The sequence below is a fragment of the Pongo abelii genome, chromosome 23, assembly GCF_028885655.2.
Source record: "Pongo abelii isolate AG06213 chromosome 23, NHGRI_mPonAbe1-v2.0_pri, whole genome shotgun sequence".
NCBI lineage: Eukaryota > Metazoa > Chordata > Mammalia > Primates > Hominidae > Pongo > Pongo abelii.
The window spans coordinates 42,986,663-43,012,519 of NC_085929.1; the positions used below are offsets into that span (position 1 = coordinate 42,986,663).

Consider the following 25,857-nt stretch of genomic DNA (forward strand, 5'->3'; position numbering starts at 1 on the left):
AACTGCAGGATATGGACATCAGTGGGTTTGCAAAATGAATTTAGTGGGTAGTGATCAGCTTTTTAAAAAAACAAACATGGGGCCAGGCGTGGTGGCTCACACCTGTAATCCCAGCACTTTGGGAGGCCAAGGCGGGCAGTTCACTTGAGGTCAGGAGTTCGAGACCAGCCTGGCCAACATTGTGAAACCCCATCTCTACTAAAAATACAAAAATTAGCCGAGCATGGTGGTACATGCCTGTAGCCCCAGCTACTCGGGAGGCTGAGGCAGGAGAATGGCGTGAACCCGGGAGGCAGAGCTTGCAGTGAGCCGAGATAGTGCCACTGCACTCTGGCCTGGGCAAAAGAGCAAGACTCCGTCTCAAAAAAAAAAAAAAAAAAAAAAAAAAAGCTCTAAGGTCTTGCGCTAATCGGTATGACCTGCCTGGTGTCTTTACAGGCAGTATTGGAGTGTTACAGGGAGACATACAGGGTTTAAGACGTCCATCACGGAGAAGACCTTCAATTATCAATGATAGGTTTTAAATTCACCCCGGCTTTGAAAGGAATAGGATACATTGCTTTCTCTTTACTACTTCCCCAGGGGTTTGTAATTTAACATGAAACTTGAGGAATCTGTAACTTTCCTTGATTCTCGTCTTTTGACCATACCTTGGGATGAATGAGTTCTTTGTCTGCGGTGGGGAGCAAGTTTAGGGAGGGGAGGAATTTTCCCTGATTAATACAGAGGCCTAAGCCAAATTTTAGCATTAATAGGTTTGTTCCTGCCTCTGGAATAAACAGAAATTTAATATTAGCTGATTTGCTTTTATATGTGACTTTTGTTCTTTTTCCCATTTGGGACATTTTCTTTTGAAGTGACCTATTTTTAATTTGAAACATTTATTTTGTCCTCTTTCTCTCCCTTTGCCTCTCCCTCTCTGCCTCTTTTTCTCTCTCACTCTCTCTCTCTTTGCCTTTCTCTCTGCCTCTCTCTTCCTCTTTGACTCTCTCTCCCTTTGCCTTTCTCTCTGCCTCTCTCTTTCCCTTTTTGCCTCTGTCTCTCTCTCTGCCTCTGTCTCTTTCTCTCTCTCTGACTCCCTCTGTTCTGTCAGTCTTTCTCCTCTAAGTTTTTTTTTCTCTACCTTTGAGTTTCCTGGCTTTACTCTTTCGTACCCTATATATTGCCTGGAGAGTGGGGGTCTAGGTTCTTTTTTTTTTTTGAGATGGAGTCTCGCTCTGTCGCCCAAGCTGGAGTGTAGTGGCGCGATCTTGGCTCACTGCAACCTCCGCCTCCTGGGTTCACGCCATTTTCCTGCCTCAGCCTCCCGAGTAGCTGGGACTACAGGTGCCCGCCACCATGCCCGGCTACTTTTTTTTAGTAGAGACGGGGTTTCACCATGTTAGCCAGGATGGTCTTGGTCTCCTGACCTCGTGATCCGCCCGCCTTGGCCTCCCAAAGTGCTGGGATTACAGGTGTTAGCCGCCGCGCCCGGCCCTCAGTCTAGGTTCTTTAAAGGTTCTGGCCCCCTGGGTACTTTGTTGTATGGTGGACAGCGAAATTTTTGCCTTCTACTTTTGTTTTTCTTCATCTTTTCTTATATATACTTTTTGGGCTTTTCTTAGAAGCTCTTCTATAGGTTTATCTTTCTAGTTCTCTATCTTTTGTAATTTCTTGTTCTCTATCTTTTGTAATTTCTTGTTAATATCTGGCCAACTGTTAGTGACAAAATGAAGTTTTAACATTCCCTGCCCAAGAGGATTCTTGAGACCTAGACCAGTGTATTTTCTCATTTGTTCCTTTAATCTATCTAAAAATTCTATAGGCCCTTCATCTTTCCCTTGCTGTATATCAAATATTCGGGTAAGATACTGAGTTCGGGGTACCAATTTTTTTTTTTTTTTTGAGACAGAGCCTTGCTCTGTCGCCCAGGCTAGAGTGCTGGAATGCAGTGGCGTGATCTCGGCTCACTGCAAGCTCCGCCTTCTGGGTTCACGCCATTCTCCTGCCTCAGCCTCCTGAGTAGCTGGGACTACAGGTGCCTGCCACTATGCCCAGCTAATTTTTTTGTATTTTTTGGTAGAGACGGGGTTTCACTGTGTTGGCCAGGATGGTCTTGATCTCCTGACCTCATGATCTGCCCTCCTCGGCCTCCCAAAGTGCTGGGATTACAGGCGTGAGCCACTGCGCCCAGCCTCGGGGTACTGATGCTTTAATCCCCTTTATTATCAATTCCTTAAGGTCCTGCATATTTTCTCGGTGGGCTGCGTTGTTATTGTCCCACTGGGGGTCTTGGGTGGTAGTTTTTTGATCTCCTGTAGGAACGTTTTGGCCAGGAGGGTGTTCGTGTTCCTAGGCTCCCATAGCAGCTCTATGGATCATGCCTCTTTCTTCCCCCGAGAAGAGGGGAAAGGGAAGTTCTGAATATCTTTTTTACATTGCTCTATCTCACGTTGAAGTCCTTTAAGGGAAGCGTACTTAGGTTGGTAGTGAGTGGGCTCTGGGGACGATTCTCAAGAGGCAGGGTTGTAAGAAAGGGGACATCAGGGATAGGAGAAGGGTCTGGGACAGCAGCTGCTTTTGTTTTTGGTCCTTTCATTATCCTTCTAACATTTTAACATTAGGCCTAGGGGATTATTAGGGGGAATATTACTGTTGCTAGCTTTCTCCTTTTTATCTCTTACCTTACTTGGGGCATTTCCCATCTTGGGTCCTGGTTAAGCTCAATCTCCCCTATTGGAGATGTCTTGCCTATCCTTTAGCCCCACCTGCTGGAGGCTCCTTGCATTCACGCACGCTTTCAACCCCCAGAATATCCTGACCACCAAGGAAATACTTTGTTGCCCCTGTGATGTTTCTTAGCTTGGTCTCTGCAGAGTTACTTGGTCGCTGTGGTACATGAGGATCCTTTCCCCCAGGTCGCCAGCCCGTTTCTTTCCGCCTTGCTGAGAGTATAGGTTTATTCGTCACACTGGTGGGTCTCGATTCCTTACCCCTGCGGCCACTGCAACAAGGCAGTGGGACGTGCCTCCTCATGGGAGAGGTCTAGACCCTCCTCAGAGGAGAATGGGAATCCCGAATGAGACCCCAAATTTGTTAGAAATAAATTTTCAGTGCCACAAAAGAAATAGCACTCAAACATACATTTTCTCAGCAAGGCAATTTTACTTCTATACAAGGGTGCGTCTTGTGGATGGTGCAATGGCGAGAGCACACTTGAACAAGGGAGGGGGATGGGTTCTTATCCCTGATGCAGGTACCCCCTACTGCTGTGTTGTTCCCCTATTGGCTAGGGTTGGACCACACAATCTAAGCTAATTCCGACTGGCTATTTTAAAGAGAGCAGGGGTATAAGCCAGAGTGGTGGGGTGAGCAGTTTCGACAGGAAAGACGGTTTCGGACCAGGTGACTAAAGGTGACTCAGGTCAAAGCAGGTGACAGAGGCTAGGAGGGGATTGTTTACTGAAACTAGGGGCAAGGAGACAAAGAATGAGGAGGTTAAAATTTAAAATGAAGAACAAATAACGGGAGCTGAACATACTGATACATTGGTTCTTTGGAGAGGATCTCAGAACTCATTGTACTTAACAAATTACAGGCTAAAACCTTTGAAGAATTTATGATATCCTACATTATCATAGGGTAAACAATTCATCCCTGACAGAATAAGGCTACTGGAGTCCTCTTCTTGTAACTCTGGGAAGGACTGGAGGGAACTGTGTCTGCAGTGGGGCCAGGTAGTTAAAAAGTCTGGACTGGGCTGGGCGCAGTGGCTCATGCCTCTAATCCCAACACTTTAGGAGGCCAAGACAGGCGGATCACCTGAGGTCAGGAGTTCGAGACCAGCCTGGCCAACGTGGTGAAACCCTGTCTCTACTAAAAATACAAAAATTAGCTGGGCGTGGTGGCAGGTGCTTGTAATCCCAACTACTCGGGAGGTTGAGGCAGGAGAATTGTTTAGACCCGGGAGGCAGAAGTTGCAGTGAGCCGACATCATGCCATTGCACTCCAGCCTGGGTGACAAAAGCGAAATCCATTGCAAAAAAAAAAAAAAAAAAGAAAAAGAAAAAGTCTGGACCTAGCCAAGAGGGGAAGAGCACATCCCCATGAAAGAGCTTTGGATCCAGAAAGCCCGGGTTCTTGGAATTCTTTTTCTCTTTTCACTTTTATTGTAGCATACTTTGTTCTTTTTTCTTTTTTCTTTTTTTGAGATGGGGTGTGGGGGCTTCACTGCGGGCCTTGCTTTGTCACCTAGGCTGGAGTACAGTGGCTCGGTCTCTGCTCACTGCAACCTCCACCTCCCAGGTTCAAGCAATTCTCCTGCCTCAGTTTCTCAAGTAGCTGGGATGACAGGCATGCTCCACCATGCCCAGCTAATTTTTTTACTTTTAGTAGAGACAAGGTTTTGCTATGTTGGCCAGGCTGGTCTCGAATTCCTGAGCTCAGGTGATCGGCCCTCTTTGGCCTCCCAAAGTGCTGGGATTACAGGTGTGAGCAACTGTACCCAGCGCATGCTTTACTTTAATTTAATTTAATTAATTTATTTTTTGAGATGGAGTTTCCCTCTTGTTACCCAGGCTGGAGTGCAATGGCGCAATCTCGGCTCACCGCAACCTCTGCTTCCCGGGTTTAAGTGATTCTCCTGCCTCAGCCTCTCCAGTAGCTGGGATTATAGACATGTGCTACCATGCCTGGCTAATTTTGTATTTTTAGTAGAGATGGGGTTTCTTCATGTTGGTCAGACTGGTCTCAAACCTCTGACCTCAGGTGATCCACCTGCCTGGGCCTCCCAGAGTGCTGGGATTGTCCTTGGAATTCTGAGTGGATACATGAAGAGTTAGTAAGAACCAGTGAAAAAGCAATCCCCTATGATCCTGGGCTTTGAAAAATCACTGTGATTATCTTATACACTTATAAATGAGACTAAGACGCCTGATGGGAGAGTGCAGACTGCTGGTGAGGAAGGACAACGAAGAAGAGACTAGGAACCAAATTCATCATCATTATCACACAAAGGCATTAGGAAATGTCACCTTACACATGGTGAGCACATATGGGTGCCCGCCCCAGAGACAGCAGGATAAGTTTCACAAAACTTGACCAGGCAGGTTAGAAGCAAGGCATGGTTCAGGATGGCAGAGGGCAGGGAGACAGAAGGGAGTAGGATGGGAGAGAAGAGCCAGCTGGAAGATGAGTCAGGGGGTGCAACTGGGGAGAGTAGCTCTGAATCCTGCTGCTCAGGGAGAAAGTTGCTGAGATAAGATGGCTTTGCAGGGAGCTGTCCTATCGCTGCTCGAGATCAGCCTGCTGGGCCTATGATGATAAGCAGGGCTGACCCTCTTGGGCTCCCGTAGTTAAGTCCAAACCCTGCTGAAAATGGGGCGGGGAGGTTGAGGCAGTGTGTGGCAAGTGACACAGACGGGGACTCCCAGCTGGGGGTCCCTGGAATTACTTGACATCCCTCAGCCGGTGTCTTCAGTAGTCATCTGGGGCAACAATCCCACCTGCCCGTTGTGGTTGTTGAGGATATCAGAGCTTTTGTTTTAAAGCGCTTGCCACAAACCCTTAAGATGCGGATGGGTTTCCCCTGTGAAGCGCTCCACAGGCATGATGCAGGCCCATCTGAGGAAGGGCTTGGAAGGAAAAGGAACACTTGAGAGGGGGCAGAACTGGGCTGGCCTGGGGCTCAGTGACAGCTCCATTGCAGACAAGCTGGGCTGGGGAAGGCAGCTCCCACCTGGCAGAGGATGCCCTTCTTCTGCCCCCTGACAGGAGGGAGGAGACCACCGCATCCCCGACTTTCAGCCCTCACGTGCCGTCTGGTGGCTTTGCTGCAGTCACTGCCATGATCTGAGTGGTCTTTGGCAATCACGCATTGGCGGGAGTGTGAGGTTGCGGGGAAAGAGGGACTGACCACGGGCCTAGGTGGGGAGGCCTGGCCACTGTGCCCACAGCCTAGGAAGGGACAGTCAGAGCTCCTCTTTGTTGCTATCGAGGGACTGAGCCAGAGGCCCTGGAACCAGGGGGGAACCTAGTGGCTCTTGGTCGCCAGGCTGCTGGCTGCTGTCCTCCAGGCGCCTGCCTGTGAGGGCATAGTCCCGCAGGAGCCTGCTCTCCACTCTGTGCTGCCGAAGGCTCTCGGTACTCACGAGTCCCTGCATCCTCAGGTACCCCTGCTGGCAAAAGGGCGGCAGCTTCTGGCGCGTGAGGGCGAACAGGAAGCAGGACTCTACACAAAAGCAAAACGAGGAGAATGAGCCAGGCTGGGACGTGTGGGGAGGGGTGCAGAAAGGGGAGCTGCCAATGCCAGGTGTGGGGGCTTCACTGCAGGCCTTGCCTGGTATCTTCCATCCCTTGAAACTGGGAGCTGACCTTTCTGGGCGTCTCACATCCAACCTGAGTAGGTCATGAATCATGACCCTCCAGGAGGCTCCAGGGCAGGGGGCTGCCTTGACACTCTGGAAGAACAAGGCTCCAAAATAAAAGCAAACCACAGCAATGCCTCAGCTCCCAGAGATCAGGGCTGAGCACCGGGCTCTGCAGGCGACCACACTGGGGGCGGGGCTCCAGCCTTCATGAGCAGACCCTCGGCCTGGTGCGGCTGGGAACTCAGTGGTCAGTCTGTGAGCTCAGATCTGCCTGCAAAGACGCAGTCCCTCAACGACATTTGAGTTGCAAATACCACGTGCAAAGTTCTGATCTAAACAGTGTGGGGGATAAAGAAAAACGGGTATATCCTCATCTGTCCCACAACAGAAAGCTGGTGCATGAATCAAATTTGGTCAATCACAAGATAGCTGTGGATACTTATCATGTAGAAATATGAAGAAACGGCAGGGCGTGGTGGCTTACGCCTTAATCCCACAACTTTGGGAGGCCGAGGCAGGTGGATCACCTGAGGTTAGGACTTCGAGACCAGCCTGGCCAACATCATGAAAAAGAAACCCCGTCTCTAGTAAAAATACAAAAATTAGCCAGGTGTGGTGACGAACACCTGTAATCCCAGCTACTCGGGAGGCTGGGGCAGGAGAATCACTCGAATCCAGGAGGTGGAGGTTGCAGTGAGCCAAGATCATGCCACTGCACTCCAGCCTGGGTGACAGAGACTCTGTCTCGAAAAAAAAAAGAAAGAAAAAGAAATATGAAGAAACAACCAAAAGAAGCCATGCAAAGAGAGAAGCTACTGAAAGGAACAACCACTAGGGCTGGGAGTTCCTTGTGGGAATGAGAATGAAGGTAGGGAAGGTGGGTGACATAGTTTGGGTCTGTGTCCCTGCCCAAATCTCATGTTGAAATGCAATCTCTAATGCTGGAGGTGGGGCTGCTGGGAGGTGACTGCATCACGGGAGCAGTTTCTTTTTCTTTTTTTTTCTTGAGGCAGAGTCTCCCTCTGTTGCCCAGGCAGGCTGGAGTGCAGTGGCACGATCTCAGCTAACTGGAACCTCTGCCTTCTGGGTTCAAGTGACTCTCCTGCCTCAGCCTCCCCAGTAGCTAAGACTACAGGTGCCCACCACCACGCCCAGCTAATTTTTATGTTTTTTAAGTAGGGACAGGGTTTCACCATGTTGGCCTGGCTTGTCTTGAACTCCTGACCTCAAGTTATCTGCCTGTCTCGGCCTCCCAAAGTGCTGGGATTACAGGAGTGATCCAGCATCCAGAAATAGATGCTGCCATGCGAACATACAGCCTGCAGAACTATGAGCCAATTAAACCTGTTTCTTTATAAATTACACAGTCTCAGGTATTTGTAGCAATGTGAGAACAGACTAATACAGTGAGAAAAAGTCGTTTAGCCAAGTACTTATAAGACTTTAAACAAACAGAAGAGCTGACACAGATATGGGCTCAGCCTTCTGAGGGAGTTAGAGACAAGGGCAGACGAAGTGTCAGGAATGGGCTGGAGTCCTTCTGTAACTCTGAGCAAGCCTTCTTGCCTCCCTGAGCCCCTCTATCTCCAGTGAAAAATGGGCACAGTACAAAGGATGTCGTGAGGCTTCCATGGGTGACCAGGCTGAAAGGTGCTCCAGAAATATGACTTCCTGTTTATTTCTGACTCTTAGCATGGAGGCCCCTGGGAGGCCAGGCCATGGCAATCCTCTCCAAGCGGGTAAGAGAGCAGATGCGCCAGAGGACAGATGCGCGAGTGGGAAGACTGGGAGGGCAGCAAGGTGGCTGTTTGGCAGGCACCACCTTCTGACGACATCATCCCCTCTGCAGGGGGCTCAGATGCCCGGCAGAATCTGGGGCCAGCACTAGCAGCTGCACATCAGCTACAGTAACGGAGGGACGGCTGCCACTATGCCAGCTGGCCTTCTGCTGGGGGGATTCTCTCCAGTCCAAGGCAGCAGCACACAGTGGCCTGTACAGTCAAACAGTGTCTAGAAAGTCGGAGACAGGAGGCTAAAGGGCCTGGGATGATGCATTGGTGGGACCCACAACTCAGGGTGGGAATTCACTCCCTTACACACCTTGGCATTTTTGTTGTTGGTGGTTTTGAGACGGAGTCTCGCTCTGTTGCCCAGGCTGGAGTGCAGTGGCATGATCTCGGCTCACTGCAACATCCGCCTTCCGGGTTCAAACGATTCTCCTGCCTCAGCCTCCCGAGTAGGTAGCTGGGATTACAGGCGCCCACCACCATCCCCAGCTAATTTTTGTACTTTTAGTAGAAATGGGGTTTCACCATGTTGGCCAGGGCTGGTCTCCAACTCCTGACCTCAGGTGATCCGCCTACCTCGGCCTCCCAAAGTGCTGAGATTACAGGCGTGAGCCACTGCACCTGGCCTAAAAGTGTATTTTTTGAGAAGGTGTGCATTTGCTTCTGTGATTTCTACAGCTCAATGATCTCATGAAGTCTGGCCCCAGATTTACACAAGTGGGGCCTACTGGTTGAATATTTTCAGAGATTTTTCTCTCCCACTTTATCTAGGGCAAAAACCATGCATGTCATCTATCTCCTCCTTTGGAGGATTTTGGCTCCCAGCTTCCCTGCTGAGATCCAAGCTTTATTTGAGTGTCTCTAAACAGGCCTCCCATCCTGCTCCAGCTCTGTCTTCCCACTCACACCTGGCCCTGGCACCTTCCCATGGCACCTGGCTCTGCTAATCCTTTTGAAAAGACATATTATCGGCTGGGTGCGGTGGCTCACACTTGTAATCCCAACACTTCGGGAGGCTGAGGCAGGCAGATCACGAGGTCAGGAGTTCGAGACCAGCCTGGCCAATATGGTGAAACCCCATCTCTACTAAAAAATAAAAAAATTAGTTGGGCATGGTGGCATGCGCCTGTAGTCCCAGCTTCTTGGGAGGCTGAGGCAGGAGAATCGCTTGAACCCGGGAGGCGGAGGTTGTAGTGAGCTGAGATTGTGCCACTACACTCCAGCCTGGGCAAGAGTGAGACTCCATCTCAAAAAAAAAAAAAAAAAAAAAGAGAAGACATATTATCCATTATTTTTAGGTGTGTTGTAATTTAGCCCACGGCATTGTCGGGAACAGTAGTCTGGGGTTTGGATTTCCAGATATGGGTCCTGAAACTCCACGGGGCTTGGGTCTCTGCGACCTTTCTTCAACCTGGAGCTCAGACCCTTTGTCCTTCTGGGAGCTTAAGTTACCTGCATAGAAGCTTCGCAAATCGGTGTCCAAACAGTTCTCTAGGAAGCGCCTCAGAGGTAGGATGTGCCCGATCGGGGCGGTCCAGTCTGTTAAGAAGTCTTCCACGATGTGATGGATGGCCGTGGGCCGAGGCAGGGGCCAGTGTGCAGGGCGGAACCTCACCTCCTGTTCTGTGGGGAGGAAAGAGGGGGCCATGTCAGAGCTGCGAGGCTGGGCTTCCCCTCCTTGGGCCAACACAGCACAGATCCCGCACAGCCCAAACACTTCCCTCATTCGCTCGTGTTTGGCTTTCCCGACAGCCTCCCATGCTGGGCTGTGGTCAGCCTGTTCAAGAGCCACCTGCAGGTATTTGAAAGGCTGCCATGAGGAAGAGGAACTAGGCTTTTCCCTTGTGGTTTCGGAAGGCAGTGCTGAAACTAATAACTTGAGGCTGGCATTTCTCTAAGACTCACATGGACTGAGATCTCTGTGGCTGCTTTCTTTTTATTTTTTATTATTATTTGTTTGAGACAGTCTCACTCTATTGCGCAGGCTGTCATGCAGTGGCACAATTTAGGCTCACCGCAACCTCCACCTCCTGGGTTCAAGCGATTCTTGTGCCTCTGCCTCCAGAGTAGCTGGGATTACAGGTGCCCGCCACCACACCCAGCTCATATTTTACATTTTTAGTAGAGACGGGGTTTCTAGTCTCCACCGTGTTGGCCAGGCTGGTCTCAAACTCCTGACCTCAGGTGACCCACCCGCCTCAGCCTCCCAAAGTGCTGGGATTACAGGCATGAGCCACTGCGCCTGGCTGTGGCTGCTTTCAAACTGCCCTTTCTATGAGAAGACTCAGATAGAGGCGAGGGGTCTTAGCACTCATCTAGTTCAGCTTCTCCCTGGTATGGGCTCCCTTCTGTGGTGTCCCAGTCAGATGGCCATCGAGTCATGACTCGGCCATCGCTATACTGGGAAACCTGAATTTGGAGGTGACCAATTCAGCCACTGAACAGCTTTAACTCTTAGTGCCTCCTTTTTCTTTTTTTTTGAGACAGAGTCTCGCTCTGTCGCCCAGGCTAGAGGGCAGTGGCACAATCTTGGCTCACTGCAGCCTCTGCCTCCTGGGTTCAAGCGATTCTCCTGCCTCAGCCTCCCCAGTAGCTGGGACTACAGGCGTGCGCCACCACGCCCGGCTAATTTTTGTATTTTTATTAGAGACGGGGTTTCACTATGTTGGCCAGGATAGTCTCGACCTCCTGACCTCATGATCTGCCCACCTCAGCCTCCCAAAGTGCTGGGATTACAGGCGTGAGCCACCACACCCGGCCTTTTTTTTTTTTGGGACAGAGTCTTGCTCTGTAGCCCAGGCTGGAGTGCAGTGGTGCAATCTCGGCTCACTGCAACCTCTGCCTCCCGGATCCTGGTTCAAGCAATTCTCCTGCCTCAGCCTCCTGAATAGCTGGGATTACAGGCACGTGCCACCATGCCCAGCTAATTTTTGCATTTTTTTCATGTTTTTTTAGAGATGGGGTTTCACCATTTTGGCCAGGCTGGTCTTGAACTCCTGACCTTATAATCTGCTTGCCTTGGTCTCTCAAAGTGCTGGGATTACAGTCGTGAGCCACTGTGCCCAGCCTCTTAGTGCCTCCTTATACCGACCACAGACCTGCACCCATCACTGCTACCTGCTGACACGACTTCTGCCTTCGGGAACAACCCCTGTTTAAACCACCCTCTTCCACCTGACTGCCCTTCAAGCTCTGAAGCAGGGGGTGCGTTCCCGAGGTTGTTCATTTATCGGTAGCTACTCTGTGCCTGCACTGGGCTGGCATTCTGTGTATGCTGTCAGGTTTAACCTCATGGAACCCTACAAGAAAGGTACTGTTGTAATCCCCATTTTACAGAGGGGAGGTTGAGGCTCAGAGAGGTTAAGTAATGGTCCAAGGTCACACAGTGACAAAATGACAGGCCTGGGGATTTTGCCCAGTTTCTCTGTACCGTGTTAACCAGCTCTGGTTCCCTCTACTCTTCAGACCCCTCATGCCCCACCATAGTCAGCCTCCTCTGGAGACCTGCAGCGGGGCCGTGTCCCTCTTACTACACAGTGCCTGGCGGAAAGCATGACACTCCCCGCATGGCCTGTGCCAGTCACGGTATGTGTCAGAATCTGGAAGCATCATTCATCGTTCTCGGACCTTCTGCCCAAGTGGTCTCTAGGCAGAGTCCCGCAGCCATCTCACCTGTCAGCTGAGCATGTGTGTGAAGGTTTCGGGGTGGGTGACAACCTTGCAGACGGTGAGGTCTGAGGAGCCCACAGGTTGGGGAAGGGCAGAGACCTGCTCACCGGTGGGGAGATGTCTGTAGTAGTAGATGACGGGATGGAGAAAGTTAGACTGCCAGGCGTCTTCCGTGTGCCCCACAGACCGGTCATCAAAGAAGACGTCCTTGTCGGGGCCAGAGAAATTTCTGCCATATTCCATGTTGATGACGAAGAGCCCGTGCTTTGCCTTCCTCCCTGTGAGTGTCTCCAGCTGGGCCAGCATCTGTATGGGGAACTCCTCCAGGTACTCAAAGGCCGTGGAATTCCTGGGAGAACGGCAACGCGGGGGAGGCCCTCAGTACTGTGGCAGAGGTGAGGGGTGCGGCCCAGGGGTGAGCATGCGTGTGTGCATGTGTATCTCCCCCTCTAAGGAGCGTCAATCAAGCAGTGCACCCCTCACTTAAAATTACTGTTTCAGCTCAGCTCTCACGCACATGTGGGATAGAGTCCAGAAAATTCCATGTAACCTGAATGGGATATCTGGGGAAAGGGTGTCCCAGGCAGAGAGAACAGTCAGGAAAAAGCCCTGAGGAGTATGTGAGCACTTTGTGTTCAAGGAACAGAAGAGGCCGACGTGGCTGAGGAGAGTGAACAGGGGGCAGAGGGCAGGAGAGGGGGCCGGAGGCCTGAGATGTCAGGTCAAGGAGGGCTGCGCCTCCCACAATGAGACGTGAGGGGTCGTCTGGCCTGAGAGGTGACACTGCTGGTTGCTGGGGAGGACTGAGCAGAGCTGGGATCAGCGTGCCTCAGGTTTCTAAGGACCACTTTGGTTACTGTGCTGAGAACAGACCCCAGGCCAAGTGGGGCGGCTGTTGTATGGGTGTAGGTGACACAGCCTGGTGATCGGGACCGAGATGGTGGTGGTAGAGCAGGTGAGAGCTGGTTGGGCTCCAGACATCATCTGAAGGGAGAGGTGACAAGACTTGCCCATGGTTTGCATGCGGGGTGTTGAGACAGGGGTGCCAGGCGTGCTGACTCACACCTGTAATCTCAGCACTTTAGGAGACCAAGGCGGGTGGATCACCTGAGGTCAGGAGTTTGAGACCAGCCTAGCCAACATGGTGAAACCCAGTCTCTACTAAAAATACAAAATTAGCCAGGTGTGGTGGCGTGGGCCTGTAATCCCAGCTACTCGGGAGGCTGAGACACGAGAATCGCTTGAACCTCGGAGGTGGGCTGCAGTGAGCCAAGATCGCACCACTGCACTCCAGCCCGGGCAAGACATAGCGAGACTCTGAGTCAAAAAAAAAATTAGCCAGGCATGGTGGCGGGTGCCTGTAATCCCAGCTACTTAGGAGGCTGAGGCAGGAGAAGTGCTTGAGCCCAGGAGGCAGATGTTGCAGTGAGCAGAGATCGCACCACTGCACTCCAGCCTGGGTGACAGAGTGAGACTGTCTCAAGAGAAAAAAAAAGAGGGGCAGGGGTGTGGAGGGTGATGCGAGGGTTTTGTGCAGAGAGCAGCTGCGCTACCTGCAAGTCCCTGAACTTGGTGTGCTATAGCATGCCCTGCCTTTGGATTGGGCTGTTCCCTCCGACTGAAGGTTGCTCCCCTGCTTCTCCCTGCCACCTGTCTCCCCCTGCCCCTCACCCCTCTGTGCTCTGCACCGTTTCCTTCTCAGGAACTGTCCATCCTCTGGGATCTGCTGCTTATCACTAAATTGACTCTGACGATGGTGGCTGGCGAGGCTCTGGCCTGAGGGAGCTCTGAGATCCATGTGGCTGCCTCTGACTACTGCTCATCCACGTGATGCCAAACACTTTCCACAAGTGACCTTTACTTCTTCCTTTATTGCTGCAAGGTAGGCACAATTATCCCCATTTTGCAGATGAGGAAGAAGGGCTCAGAGAGGCTCACTAATGTGCCCGTGGCCACTCATAGGACTGTCTGTAGAGTTGATGTCATTGTTTTTCCCCAGAACAGACATGCTCCCCACAGCAGCCTTCATCTTAGGAAAGAACTGGGCACCCCACACCTGGAATAGGAAGAGAAGCGCTATGCGGCATGTGGGGGGAAGCTGGGCCGAGGGGAGTAGGGTGGGGACGGGCTACTCACTCCTTCAACAGGATGACATCGGCCAGCACACCGAACATCTGGTAGAGCCCAGAAGCCTCATTCACGCGCCGCACGATGGAGCTGGTCAGCTGTGTGATGGGGAGCTTGGTAGCGGGCCAGGTGATGCTGTGGTGGCGGTGCTCCAGGAGCCGGTGAACAGCACGCACTGGAACAGCCAGAGGGAGGAACGGCACACTGCACTTACCATTTTATCTCTGGTCACCGGGAAGGATGCCCAGGCCTCACCAACCCCTGAGAACGCCATACACACTGGTCTCCATGGCCCAGAGCAAATGTGTAGGTGGTGAACCCATGATGGGAGGAGAGGGCAGCTGCCTTTAGAGCAGGGCCAGCAGGTATTTTCTGGAAAGGGCCAGACAATCCATATTCTCTGCTTTGTGGGTCATACACGACTCAGTGATGCTGCTCAATTCTGCTCCTAGCGTAAAAGCGGCCAAGACAACAGGCAAAGGAGTGAGCACGGCTGGAGTTGGTCTCCAGGCCAGAGTCCATCTGCCCCTGCTTCAGGCCATCCACACGTGGGAGTCCCACCGGCCCCACCTCACATGAGGAACGTCAAGTCCGACACCGAGCCTTCCCCAGAAAACTTCCCCCTTCACAGCTCTGTTTCCATCATAGACGCGCTTACGGAAATCTTTGATTTCGCCCTCTCTTTCACAGCCTAAATCCATCTGTCTCTAAGTTCTTTTATAAAATATTTTTTATTTTATTTTTTTGAGACAGGGTCTTGCTCTGTTGCCCAGGCTGGAGTGCAGTGGCGCGATCTCGGCTCACTGCGACCTCCGCCTCCCAAGTTCCAGGAGGAACCGACTCCCAGAATTGAGTCCAATCCTTTGCCCGTACTGTAAGACCCCTCTGCAGTGGTCCCTACACTTATTGTTGTAGTCCTCTAACCTGGAATAAAGTCCACCTTACCGTCTTCATTCTTATTATTTTTGAGACAGAGTCTCACTCTGATACCCAGGCTGGAGCACAGTGGTGCGATCTTCGCTCACTGCAACCTCCGCTTCCTGGATTGAAGTGATGCTCCTGCCTCAGCCTCCCAAGTAGTAGGGATTACAAGCCTGGCTAATTTTTGTATTTTAAGTAGAGATGGGGTTTCACCATGTTGGTCAGGCTGGTCTCGAACTTCTGACCTAAGCTGATCTGCCGGCCTTGGCCTCCCAAAATGCTGGGATTATAGGCGTGAGCCACCAAGCCCAGCCTGCCTTACTGTCTTTAAAAAGAAAAAAGAAATATAAATATTGAATGTCTTTGAGTGGCAGAATATAAAGATTACTCCCCGTAGTTCCCTATATTTTCACATTTTTGATGCTCAGGCTAGGCATGGTGGCTCATGCCTGTAATCCCAACACTTTGGGAAGCTGAGGTGGGTGGATCGCTTGAGCTTGGGAGTTTGAGACCAGCCTGGGCAACATGGCGAAACCTTGTCCCTACCACACAAAAATAAAAACAACAAAATTAGCTGGGTGTGGTGATGCACGCCTGAAGTCCCAGCCACACAGAAGGCTGAGGTGGGAAGATGGCTTGAGTCTGCGAAATCGAGGCTGCAGTGAGCTGAGACGGCGCCACTGTACTGCAGCCTGGGAAACAGGACGAGACACTGTCTCAAAAAATAATAATATTACTAACTTTTTAAAGCTCAGCTATAAGATTATGACTCCATTCTTTCAAATGGACTCATCTAACTGAATATTGTATGCCTCACTGAGTGAATTTCAACCAACACTCTGTCCTTCTCAGAAGGTTAACCACAGGAAAAGGAACATCTAATTTTTATTTATGTATTTATTTTTGAGACAGAGTTTCACTCTTTTTGCCCAGGCTGGAGTGCAATGGCATGGACTTGGCTCACTGCAATCTCCACCTCCAAGGTTCAAGTGATTCTCCTGCCTCAGCCTCCTGAGTAGTTGGGATTACAGGCGCCCGCCACCATGCCCGGCTAATTTTGTATTTTAAGTAGAGATGGGATTTCACCATACTGGCCAGGCTGGTCTCGAACTCCTGCCCTCAAGTGATCCACCCACCTCAGTCTACCAAAGTGCTGGGATGACAGGCGTGACCCACCCACCTGGCCACATCTAACATTTTAGACTCCTCTCCACAGAGAGGGCACTGATTTGCTTTCTATGAAAGAAGAGAAGACCTTTGTAGAAAGTGTCTTTCAGGAAAGCTCCTGGGCCTTGGAGTTTAATTCCCATAACAGTGAGAAAATCACCAAAACTCTGAGCCTCAGAGTTTTACACTCTTGAGGAAAATGGAGATTTCACACCCACCTTTCGGGGTGTTGGCGGCCCTGCCAGGGTCACGTGTTCAGTGCTCAGCCCACTGAAGTCACCCAACATGCGTGAATTCATCTCTCTCACTTCCTTTTTATTTCTCATTTACTCCTAAAATCACAAGTATCAATTTTTGGTTGGGGATTATTTTAGTGCAATAAATAGAATTATGTTTTTAAAAGATATTTTAGTATTTTCTTTGTAAACATTCTCAAGTTAGCAGAAAATTTATACCCTTGGTACTGAGAGTTTTGAAAAAGAACTGATATAATCCAATTGCATTTTTCTTTTTTTGAGATGGAGTTTCGCTCTTGTTGCCCAAGCTGGAGTGCAATGGTGCAATCTCAGCTCACCGCAACCTCCACCTCCTGGGTTCAAGCGATTCTCCTGCCTCAGCCTCCTGAGTAGCTGGGATACAGGCATGTGCCACCACACCTGGCTAATTTTGTATTTTTAGTACAGACAGAGTTTCTCCATGTTGGTCAGGCTGGTCTCGAACGCCCAACCTCAGGTGATCTGTCTGCCTTGGCTTCCCAAAGTGCTGGGATTACAGGCGTGAGCCACTGTGTCTGGCCCCAATTGCAATCTTTATTGAAATGTGTCAGTACCCAAAGAGTCTATATGGGCCTGGCGCATCATAGGTGCTTGGTGGCCAGGTATTGCCTTATTTAGCTCTCACAATGGACCCATGATGGTGGAGAGTTCACTTCATTTCCATCTGTGACGTTAGGATGTCCATCAGGGGTTTGGAAGCTTCACCTCTAAGACCACCCAGCTGGGGAGGAACCCAGGTTCACATTCTTCAAACTCAGCGTTCCTGCCAACACATGATACTTAACCTGTCCGGGGCTTATGCACGTAACATACCACTTCCAGATGTATCTACTTTTATGCTTGATTTTAATTCTTTTTGAGACAGGGTCTCACTCCGTCGCCCAGACTGGTGTGCATTGGTGTGATCTTGGCTCACTGCAACCTCCACCTCCCGAGTTCAAGCAATTCTCATGCCCCAGCCTCCCGAGTAGCTGGGACTACAGGCATGCATCACCACACCTGGCTAATTTTTGTATTTTTAGTAGAGACAGGGTTTCGCCGTGTTGCCCAGGCTGGGTCTTGAACTCCTGGCCTGAAGCAATCCACCTGCCTTGGCCTCCCAAAGTGCTAGGATGACAGGCGTGAGCCACTGCACCTGGCCTACACTTAATTTTATTTTATTTTTGAGATCAAGTCTTGCTCTGTCACCCAGGCTGGAGTGCAGTGGCATCATCATGGCTCACTGCTCCTTGACTTCCTGGACTCAAGGGATCCTCCTGCCTCAGCCTCCCAAGTAGCTAGGACCACAGGTGTGGACTTTTACACTTTATCTGATACTTTCCTAAACATGTCGTCAGACCACAAAAACCTGTTGTCACTTCCCCAAGACAATTTATGAAAATGAGCTACTGACAAGCAATCCCCTAATGCTTCTGGACATAGGAGTAGATTTATAAGACCTGGAATGCTGAGAGTGGTTCCGTCTGGGGACAGTTCTGCCTTCTCAGCTGGGCTCACCTGTGTATCGGAATCCGTGGATGAAGCCCCCAGCAGATTTCCGGTAGTCCACCGAGTGGCTGGCGGTACCCAGGATAAACAGACCCCGGCTTCCTTTGGATTCGTAGCTAGCTCGAATCAGCGGGTACTTCTTGCCGAATGCATTTCCCGAGTTAAGTCTGAGGGACCTGTCAGTGGAAAGGGCTGTTCATGAAAATAGATGCTATGTAGGAGGCACTTATTTATTTAGTTAGTTTTGAGATGGAGTTTCGCTCTTGTCGCCCAGGCTGGAGTACAATGGCGTGATCTTGGCTCACTGCAACCTCTGCCTCCTGGGTTCAAACTATTATCCTGCCTCAGCCTCCCGAGTAGCTGGGATTATAGGCTCCTGCCACCATGCCCAGCTAATTTTTGTATTTTTAGTAGAGACAAGGTTTCACCACGTTAGCCAGGCTGGTCTCGATGTCCTGACCTTAGGTGATCTATCTGCCTTGGCCTCCCAAAGTGCTGGTATTACAGGCGTGAGCCACTGCACCCAGCCAGGAGGCACTTATTACAGTGGCACTTATTACTGGCACTGGGTGCCTTACATTTCTCGTCTCATTTAAACCTCACCATGACCCTAGGAGGTAGGTATTATCATCTCCATTTAAGAGATGAAGTTGGCTGGGCGAGGTGGCTCACGCCTGTAATCCCAGCACTTTGGGAGGCCGAGGCGGGCGGATCACAAGGTCAGGAGTTCAAGACCAGCCTGGACAACTTGGTGAAACCCCGTTTCTACGAATAAATACAAAAAGAGTTAGCTGGGGGTGGTGGTGCAATGGCTGTAATCCCAGCTACCTTGGAGACTGAGGCAGGAGAATCGCTTGAACCTGGGAGGCAGAGGTTGCAGTGAGCCAAGATTATGCCATTGCACTCCAGCCTGGGAAACAGAGTGAGGCTCTGTCTCAAAAAAAAAAATGAAATCAGGCCAGGCGCAGTGGCTCACGCCTATAATCCTAGCACTTTGGGAGGCCGATGGAAAGGAGGGTCTGGACAGGCACACCAGCTTCTCCTTTGTCTTTCTGCACCCTGGTCAGAAGGCAAGTGAAAGTCTGGATGCTGCTTTGATACCAAACCTCCCCAGGTAGTCGGCAGCAATGTTTAAAGTCTAGGCTTCATAAAACAGCCCTTCAAAATACAATGATAAATAACTTTAGCAACTAACATTTTATTGAGTACATGATATATGCCAGGTACTTTCTTTATTTTAAGAGATAGGGTTTTATTATGTTGCCCAGGTTGAAGTGTAGCAGCTATTCACAGGCATGATCATAGCACACTGCAGCCTTGACCTCCTGGGCTCCAGTGATCCTCCTGCCTCAGCCTCCCGAGTAGCTAGATACTCATCACTGCACCTAGCTCCCAGCACTTTCTTTCCTTTCTTTCTCTCTCCCCTCTCTCTTCTTCTTTCTCTCCTCTCTTTTTTTTGTTTTTGAGACAGAGATCTCGCACTGTCGCCTGGGCTGGAGTCTACAATGGCACAGTCTCAGCTCACTGCAACCTCCGCCTCCCAGGTTCAGGCAATTCTCCTGCCTCAGCCTCCTGAGTAGCTGGGATTACAGGCACGTGCCACCATGCCCGGCTAATTTTTTGTATTTTTGGTAGAGACGGTGTTTCACTACATTGGTCAGGCTGGTCTTGAACTCCTAACCCTGTGATCCGCCCACCTCAGCCTTCCAAAGTGCTGGGATTACAGGCATGAGCCACTGTGACCAGCCATCTCTTTTTTTTTTTGAGACAGGGTCTCACTCTGTTGCCCAGGCTGGAATGCAGAGGCATGCTCTTAGCTCACCACAGCCTCGACCTCCTGGGCTCAAGCAGTCCTCCCACCTCAGTTTCCTGAGTAGCTGGGACCACAGCCATATGCCAACACACCTGGCTAATTTTTGTATTTTTTGTAGAGATGGGGTTTCACCATGTTGCCCAGGCTAGTCTTGAACTCCTGAGCTGAAGTAATATGCCCGTCTTGGCCTCCCAAAGTGCTGGGATTATAGGTGTGAGACCATGAGCCACCACGCCTGGCCTCTGCACACATTCTTCTTTCTTCTTCTTCTTTTTTTTTTTTTTGAGATAAGAGTCTCGCTCTGTCACCCAGGCTGGAGTGCAGTGGCGTGATCTCGGCTCACTGCAACTTCCGCTTCCCAGGTTCCAGCAATTCTCCCACCTCAGCCTCCCGAGTAGCTGGGATTACAGGCACCCACCACCACACTTGGTTAAATTTTTGTATTTTTAGTAGAGATGGGGTTTCACCATGTTGGCCAGGGTGGTCTCAAACTCCTAACAAGTGATCTGCCTGTCTCGGCCTCCCCAAGTGCTGGGATTACAGGTGTGAGCCACCGCACCCAGCCTCCAAGCATATTCTTATGTCAATCCTCGCAATAACCATATGAGAAACAAACTTTGAATCCCATTTTAGACATGAGGATACTGGGCCACAGCGTGGTTAAATAACTTTCGCCGAGGTCACAGATTTGGCAAGCAGAGAATCTCAGGACAATCCCCGCACCTGTGCTCTCAGCCACTACGCTACATTGCCTTCCAGCAAATTCCCCTCTGTATTCTCTCTGAGCCGGCCTTTCCATCTCACAGGTGGAGGCTCCCAATGCTGATGAAGATCTGCTGGTGCTACTCCAGGACCAAGGGCCTCGGGGCCACTTGGGACCCTCAATGGTCAGAGAGCTCATGTCCTGGAGGGAAATCAGGCAGCACTCACATCCATTCTTTGGGTGCTGTCCTGAGAGCTCTGTCGCCAGCCTACTGAACAGCCACCCTGTTCCCTTAGGGAGGGGTCAGGAGGGTTTGCTAGGAGAGCTCACCTCCTTCCGCATGGAACTCACTTATTGAAAATGGAGAAGTCAAAGTTCCAGCCCAGGCAGCGGATGACCCGGTCATAGGGCACGCGCATGGCAAAGTTGTCATTGTCGTCCTGGGGGAGGGTGATGGAGTCGGCACTCTGGTTGGTGCTGGCTTCTTCCAGGAAGAATTTCAGGGTAACATGGAACTTGCCTTTGCTGTCCTTCAGGATGGCCAGATCCGTCAGGTCAGACTCGAGCAGCCCGTCCAGGGACTTCAGCTGGTAGGTATCCAGCAGGCCATTGTTGATGGCCCTGGGCCCACACAGAGAATGCAGGGAGAGAGACTCAGAGGAAAGCTGGGCAGTGCAGCTGGGGTCAGGAAGGGCAGGGGAGGGTTGGGAAGGCTCTTTCCACACTCTGGGCTCCCAGCACAGAACACACATGTGGGGATTTGGCCTACCTGAGGTCTCCAACGTAGTGGGTGGCCCAGGACAGACGGACCCGGGAGCGGCTGAGCATGTGGATAAAGTTTGTGACACCCAAAATGTTCTCTGCCGTCTCAAAGGCCGAGTTCCCACGGCCCAGGATCAGCACATTCTGGCCTATAAAGTCCTCAGGGTTCACCGACACGGACTCGTAACCCTCTGCGTATTCAGAGCCAGGGAAGTCAACCTGGTTGGGGACTGATAAACCAGTGGCTACAAGGAGGACGCTGCAGGTGGGGACAGAGGAAAGATGGCTTAGTCTCTTAGCTATAAGACCACTGAGTGAAAACCACTCCCTGGACCCACCCACCCACCTGCCTCGCTCCAACTGCTGGCCCATAAAAGAAAATAGGACATTCATTCATTCATTTTTCATTCATTCATCTGTTTACACCCTCATCCCAGTGCACTTGAGAGGCTCTGCCCTTGCCTTTCCCTGAGCTCACAGTATTTTCCCTGGCACTGTACTGGGGGTTAATTTTGCCCTGTGAGAGAGGAGAAGATGACAGTATGAGAAATGGAGAATTCACCTAACTTTGCACATAGCAGTCAGATCAGGTATGACTGTTGGTGATGAAATGAAACCTGACATTCTACTTTCCCCTTTCTGAGTCCTCTGACAGATACATCTATCTACTGAGCAGTAATTCTGTACCAGGCCCTGTACTAAGTGTATCTGTGCACCATCTTTCTGACTCCTCCAAGCAACCTGGAAGTGGTACGTGACCTGCTTTACAGGTGAGGAGGAACAGGCCCTGCAGGCCCATGGCTTGAAAGCTCCTAAAGGCAGCAGAGCCAGAGTCTAAACACAGATAGGCTTGATTCCAAAGTCCTGTTCCTTCCATTGGTGAGGATCACCATCCAGGGGAGGGCAGCTGGGGACTTGGATCCTACCAGCTTGCAGAAGAATGCTTTGATCACAGGGAGGTTTCAAAAATAGAATCGAAGGCTGGGTGCGATGGCTCATACCTGTAATCCCAGCATTTGGGGAGGCTGAGGCGGGTGGATCTCCTGAGGTCAGGAGTTTGAGACCAGCCTGGCCAACGTCGTGAAACCTCATCTCCACCAAAAATATAAAAAAATTAGCCGGGTGTGGTGGTGCGTGCCTGTAATCCCAGCTACTGGGGAGGCTGAGACAGGAGAATCGCTTGAACTAGAGAGGCGGAGGTTGCAGTGAGCCGAGCTCGTGCCATTGCACTCCAGCCTGGGTGACAGAGTGAGACTCTGTCTTAAAAAAAAAAAAAAGCGAAATACCCTTTTTCGTCCATTCCTCCCACACCTACTGGCCAACCAAGGTGTGTGGTTCGTGTGGGGAAGGTCCCAGCTTCCGCAGGTGAGCTCTGGAACCGGCCTTACCTGCACTGATGCACCTGGCCCTTCTGGTCGGTTAGGATGAAGTAGTGGCCATTCCAGGCCTGTCGGTCCTTGTCCAGAGTGACGTGGGCGATGGTGGTGTTGTACTGGACACGGAGCCCCAGTGTGTCCGCGAAGTCGCCCAGGTAGCGCACCATGTCGCGGGCGTCGGGGAAGTAGGCACGCGAGTAGTGTCTGAAGAGCAGCCGGGGGTCGTGGCTGAGCAGAGAGTTCCAGTCGTGGCGGAGGTTGAACTCCGCGTTAGCCTTGCCTGTGTACCGCTTGTTGATGCTGATGAGCTTGCGGTGCCGCGGGTAGCGTGTGAAGAAGCTGCCGGGCCGTGGGGCCCGCTCGAACACTGCGTAGTCGCGTCCGGCGCGCTGCAGGAAGTAGGCCATCTGCAGGCCCGCGGGCCCAGCGCCCAGCACGCAGTAGTCCCGGCGCGGGGGCACCGACAGCGCTGGGTGCAGGGCGATGGCCAGAAGCAGCCCCGGGGGACCCCACAACGGGGTCGCAGCGGAGAGGCCCATCCTGCAGCAGATCAGAGGGGTAAGGCCTCGCACCCGGCCGGGCGGCTGGGAGACACGAGGCCCAGAAAGAGGCAGGGCCTGCGGGAACTCTCACTGCAATCTGGGTCACGGCCAGGCCCAGAAGCCGTCCTCAGAGCTCATTTGCCCGGACTCCACCGTTTCAAGCTGGGACCTGGGGCTCCCCGGAATCCCGAGCCCCCCATCTTATCTCCTTCAGGGTCTCGTTCCTCAGGGGCACCGGCTCCCTGCTTATGATTGTAGTAACCTCCACCCTGGGGAAGGAGAGAGTACTCCCCAATTTTCCCCTAATTTGAGGGTGCCCAACACCCCTTTGAACCACCCTCCAGGTTGGACCTTCCAGAAGCCTTGGCCCCTCTCCAGCGCCCGGGTGGGAGCCTGAAGGGGGTGTGGCCTGCGTGCGCCCCGCCCCCTGCCAGGGTCCGCGCGCCCAGGCTCTTCGGCCACGTGACAGGGATGCCCCGCACACCTGCCGCCCGCCCGCGTGCGCTTCAGGAGCCGCCAGGTCCCTACGCCCGCAGCTCCGGCCTCCCCGCCTCCGACCTACCCCTGAGAAGCGCGCGAACCTCCCAGCCGCTCCGGCTGCAACCCGTGGTCTAATGAGGCCGCGCTTGGCTCGCTCGCTCCGCGGCGGCCCCGCCCCTCGCGCCCGGACCAATGGCAGGGGGCGGGGTCACGTGTGCGGCGCGCGGCACGCCGGGACCAGCTGGCCGGCTGCCGGCTCCGGCCCCGCGCGGGAGAGGCGGGCACGTGCTGCGTGCGCTGCTCCGGGGGCTAGCAGAGGGGCCTGGGGCTAGCGCGTACCCGCGAAGGTGGAAGGTCTGGAGATCGGGATGGGGAACTGGGTCCTTCGTTTTAAAATGTGCCTCTCTACACGGAGGGAGGGGAGCACGTGATTTTTGGAGCTAATCCTAGCTCTCATATTCCATGAATGTAGCCAAACACTAAAACTAGTTGGCCTACCACAGTTTTGTGGGACTGGAAACCAGCGTGGTGGAGCCGGGACGGATAAGCCAATTAACAAGCGTTTGCTACAGTGACTCAGTGTACTGCTTACCAAGTAACATACACGACTGTCCTGATCTTCCGCCAAACAGGAGAGGCGGGCAAGGCATTGTTTCCGACATTTGGTAGCTGACTGGTCAAATGGAGACATAGGGATGAAGGGATATGTTTACAATCACAGGAAGTGGAGCCTGGAATTAAAACACAGTGGAGGCAAGATAAGTGGCAGGAGGGAGATAACGTGAACTGGATGATCAAGGTTGGCTTCCCAGGGGTGGCATGTGGCACCTGCATGAGATTTACATGGGAAGAAATACGAGGTCAGTGTAGGAACCTTCAAAGTCCAGTGAAATGGGGCTGAGTGTTCTTGTGGGAAGGGCAGGTGGAAAGAACTGCAAGCCTGCAGCTTTGCATGGCTGGAGATTCTTTTAATTAAAAATCGTAGCTGGGGACTCCTTAGAAAAACTTCCCTGACCTCTCAGGCCTACAAGTACCTACCAAAGAATGTCATTTACTTTTTTTTTTTTTTTTTGAGACTGAGTCTCGCTCTGTCGCCCAGGCTGGAGTGCAGTGGCGCCATCTCGGCTCACTGCAAGCTCCGCCTCCCGGGTTCACGCCATTTTTCTGCCCCAGCCTCCTGAGTAGCTGGGACTACAGGCTCCCGCCACCACGCCCGGCTAATTTTTTGTATTTTTAGTAGAGACGGGGTTTCACTGTGTTAGCCAGGATGGTCTCGATCTCCTGACCTCGTGATCTGCCCGCCTTGGCCTCCCAAAGTGCTGGGATTACAGGCGTGAGCCACCACGCCTGGCCGAATGTCATTTACTTTCTTCAGCTTGTGTCAACATCAGAGAAAAGCTCCGTCAGAGCAGAAATTGTCCAGTATCTGACATACGGAAGTTTAAGCATTTGTTGAATAAGCATTGGAACCAGAGAGGTCAGGCAAAATACTTTGCCAAAAATAAAGTAGGGATGTCTTATTTCTTCTTTTTGAGACAGAGTCTTACTGTCACCCAGGCTGGAGTACAGTGACACAATCATGGCTCACTGCAGCCCTGACTATCCAGGCTCAAGGGATCCTGCTTCAGCCTCCCAAAGTGCTAGGGATTACAAGTGCGCGCCATGGCCCCTGGCCAATTTTTCAAAAAAATTTTTGGGGGCACATGTGTATGTATTTATGGGGCATATGAGATGTTTTGATAGTCATGCGATTTGGGGATGTCTGTTTCTTAGTGGTTGTGAAGATTATGACAATGGGTGCTGGCAAACAAGTTCCTAAAATAATTGCTGGTCTTATGTGGTGAATACAGTAGTGGGAAATTAAACAGAATTCGTGAAGTATGGTAGGGCCCTACGAGTAGGCTGAACCTAGATTGTAGGCAACAACAAGATGTTACTGGGAGTTTCTGAATGTAGGATTACTGCAGCAGTCAACTTGGTAGCCCCAAGCAGGACAGATAAAAGCAGTGGACAGCTACTTGGGAGGCTGAGGCAGGAGAATGGCGTGAACCCGGGAGGCGGAGCTTGCAGTGCCTGAAATTGCGCCATTGCACTCCAGCCTGGGCAACAGAGCAAGACTCCGTCTCAAAAAAAAAAAAAAAAAAAAGGCGGTGGAAACTGATGCAAAGTATTTTCAGGGAACGAGCTTGAGTCACTTCCACTTGCTTCTGTTAATCCTGTTGGATAAGGCCATGGTTTGCAAGAGGCAATTTGGTGAATACTGGTCCAACCTGGAAACCCCCTGCACTAGTCACACCGTTTTAATCTGTTTTTTAACACTCTGTATTCACATTGAAAACTCCCCAAGTACACTTTTTCTCTCCACTGCTTCTAACACAGTTCAAGAAACCTTTTGCTTGC

General features: G+C 51.5%; 1 protein-coding gene across 3 annotated transcripts; it reads right to left on the reverse strand.

Annotated features, from left to right (window-relative positions):
• Positions 1-3,120: 3,120 nt before the first annotated feature.
• On the reverse strand, positions 3,121-23,650 carry FOXRED2 (FAD dependent oxidoreductase domain containing 2). Of its 3 annotated transcripts, none has more exons than XM_024239853.3 (9): positions 23,540-23,650; positions 22,448-22,975; positions 21,067-21,318; positions 20,649-20,918; positions 17,791-17,957; positions 13,940-14,105; positions 11,911-12,152; positions 9,587-9,757; positions 3,121-6,208 (listed from the first exon to the last, which is right to left on the reverse strand). In XM_024239853.3, exons 2-9 carry the CDS (start codon positions 22,972-22,974, stop codon positions 5,949-5,951), a joined length of 2,055 nt encoding a protein of 684 aa, XP_024095621.3. In that variant the 5' UTR covers position 22,975; positions 23,540-23,650; the 3' UTR covers positions 3,121-5,948. The 3 variants fall into 3 exon arrangements, with proteins under 3 accessions (XP_024095621.3, XP_063579113.1, XP_063579114.1); XM_063723043.1 differs by having other exon boundaries at positions 23,559-23,649; XM_063723044.1 differs by having other exon boundaries at positions 23,462-23,624.
• Between the last annotated feature and the right edge of the window lie 2,207 nt (positions 23,651-25,857).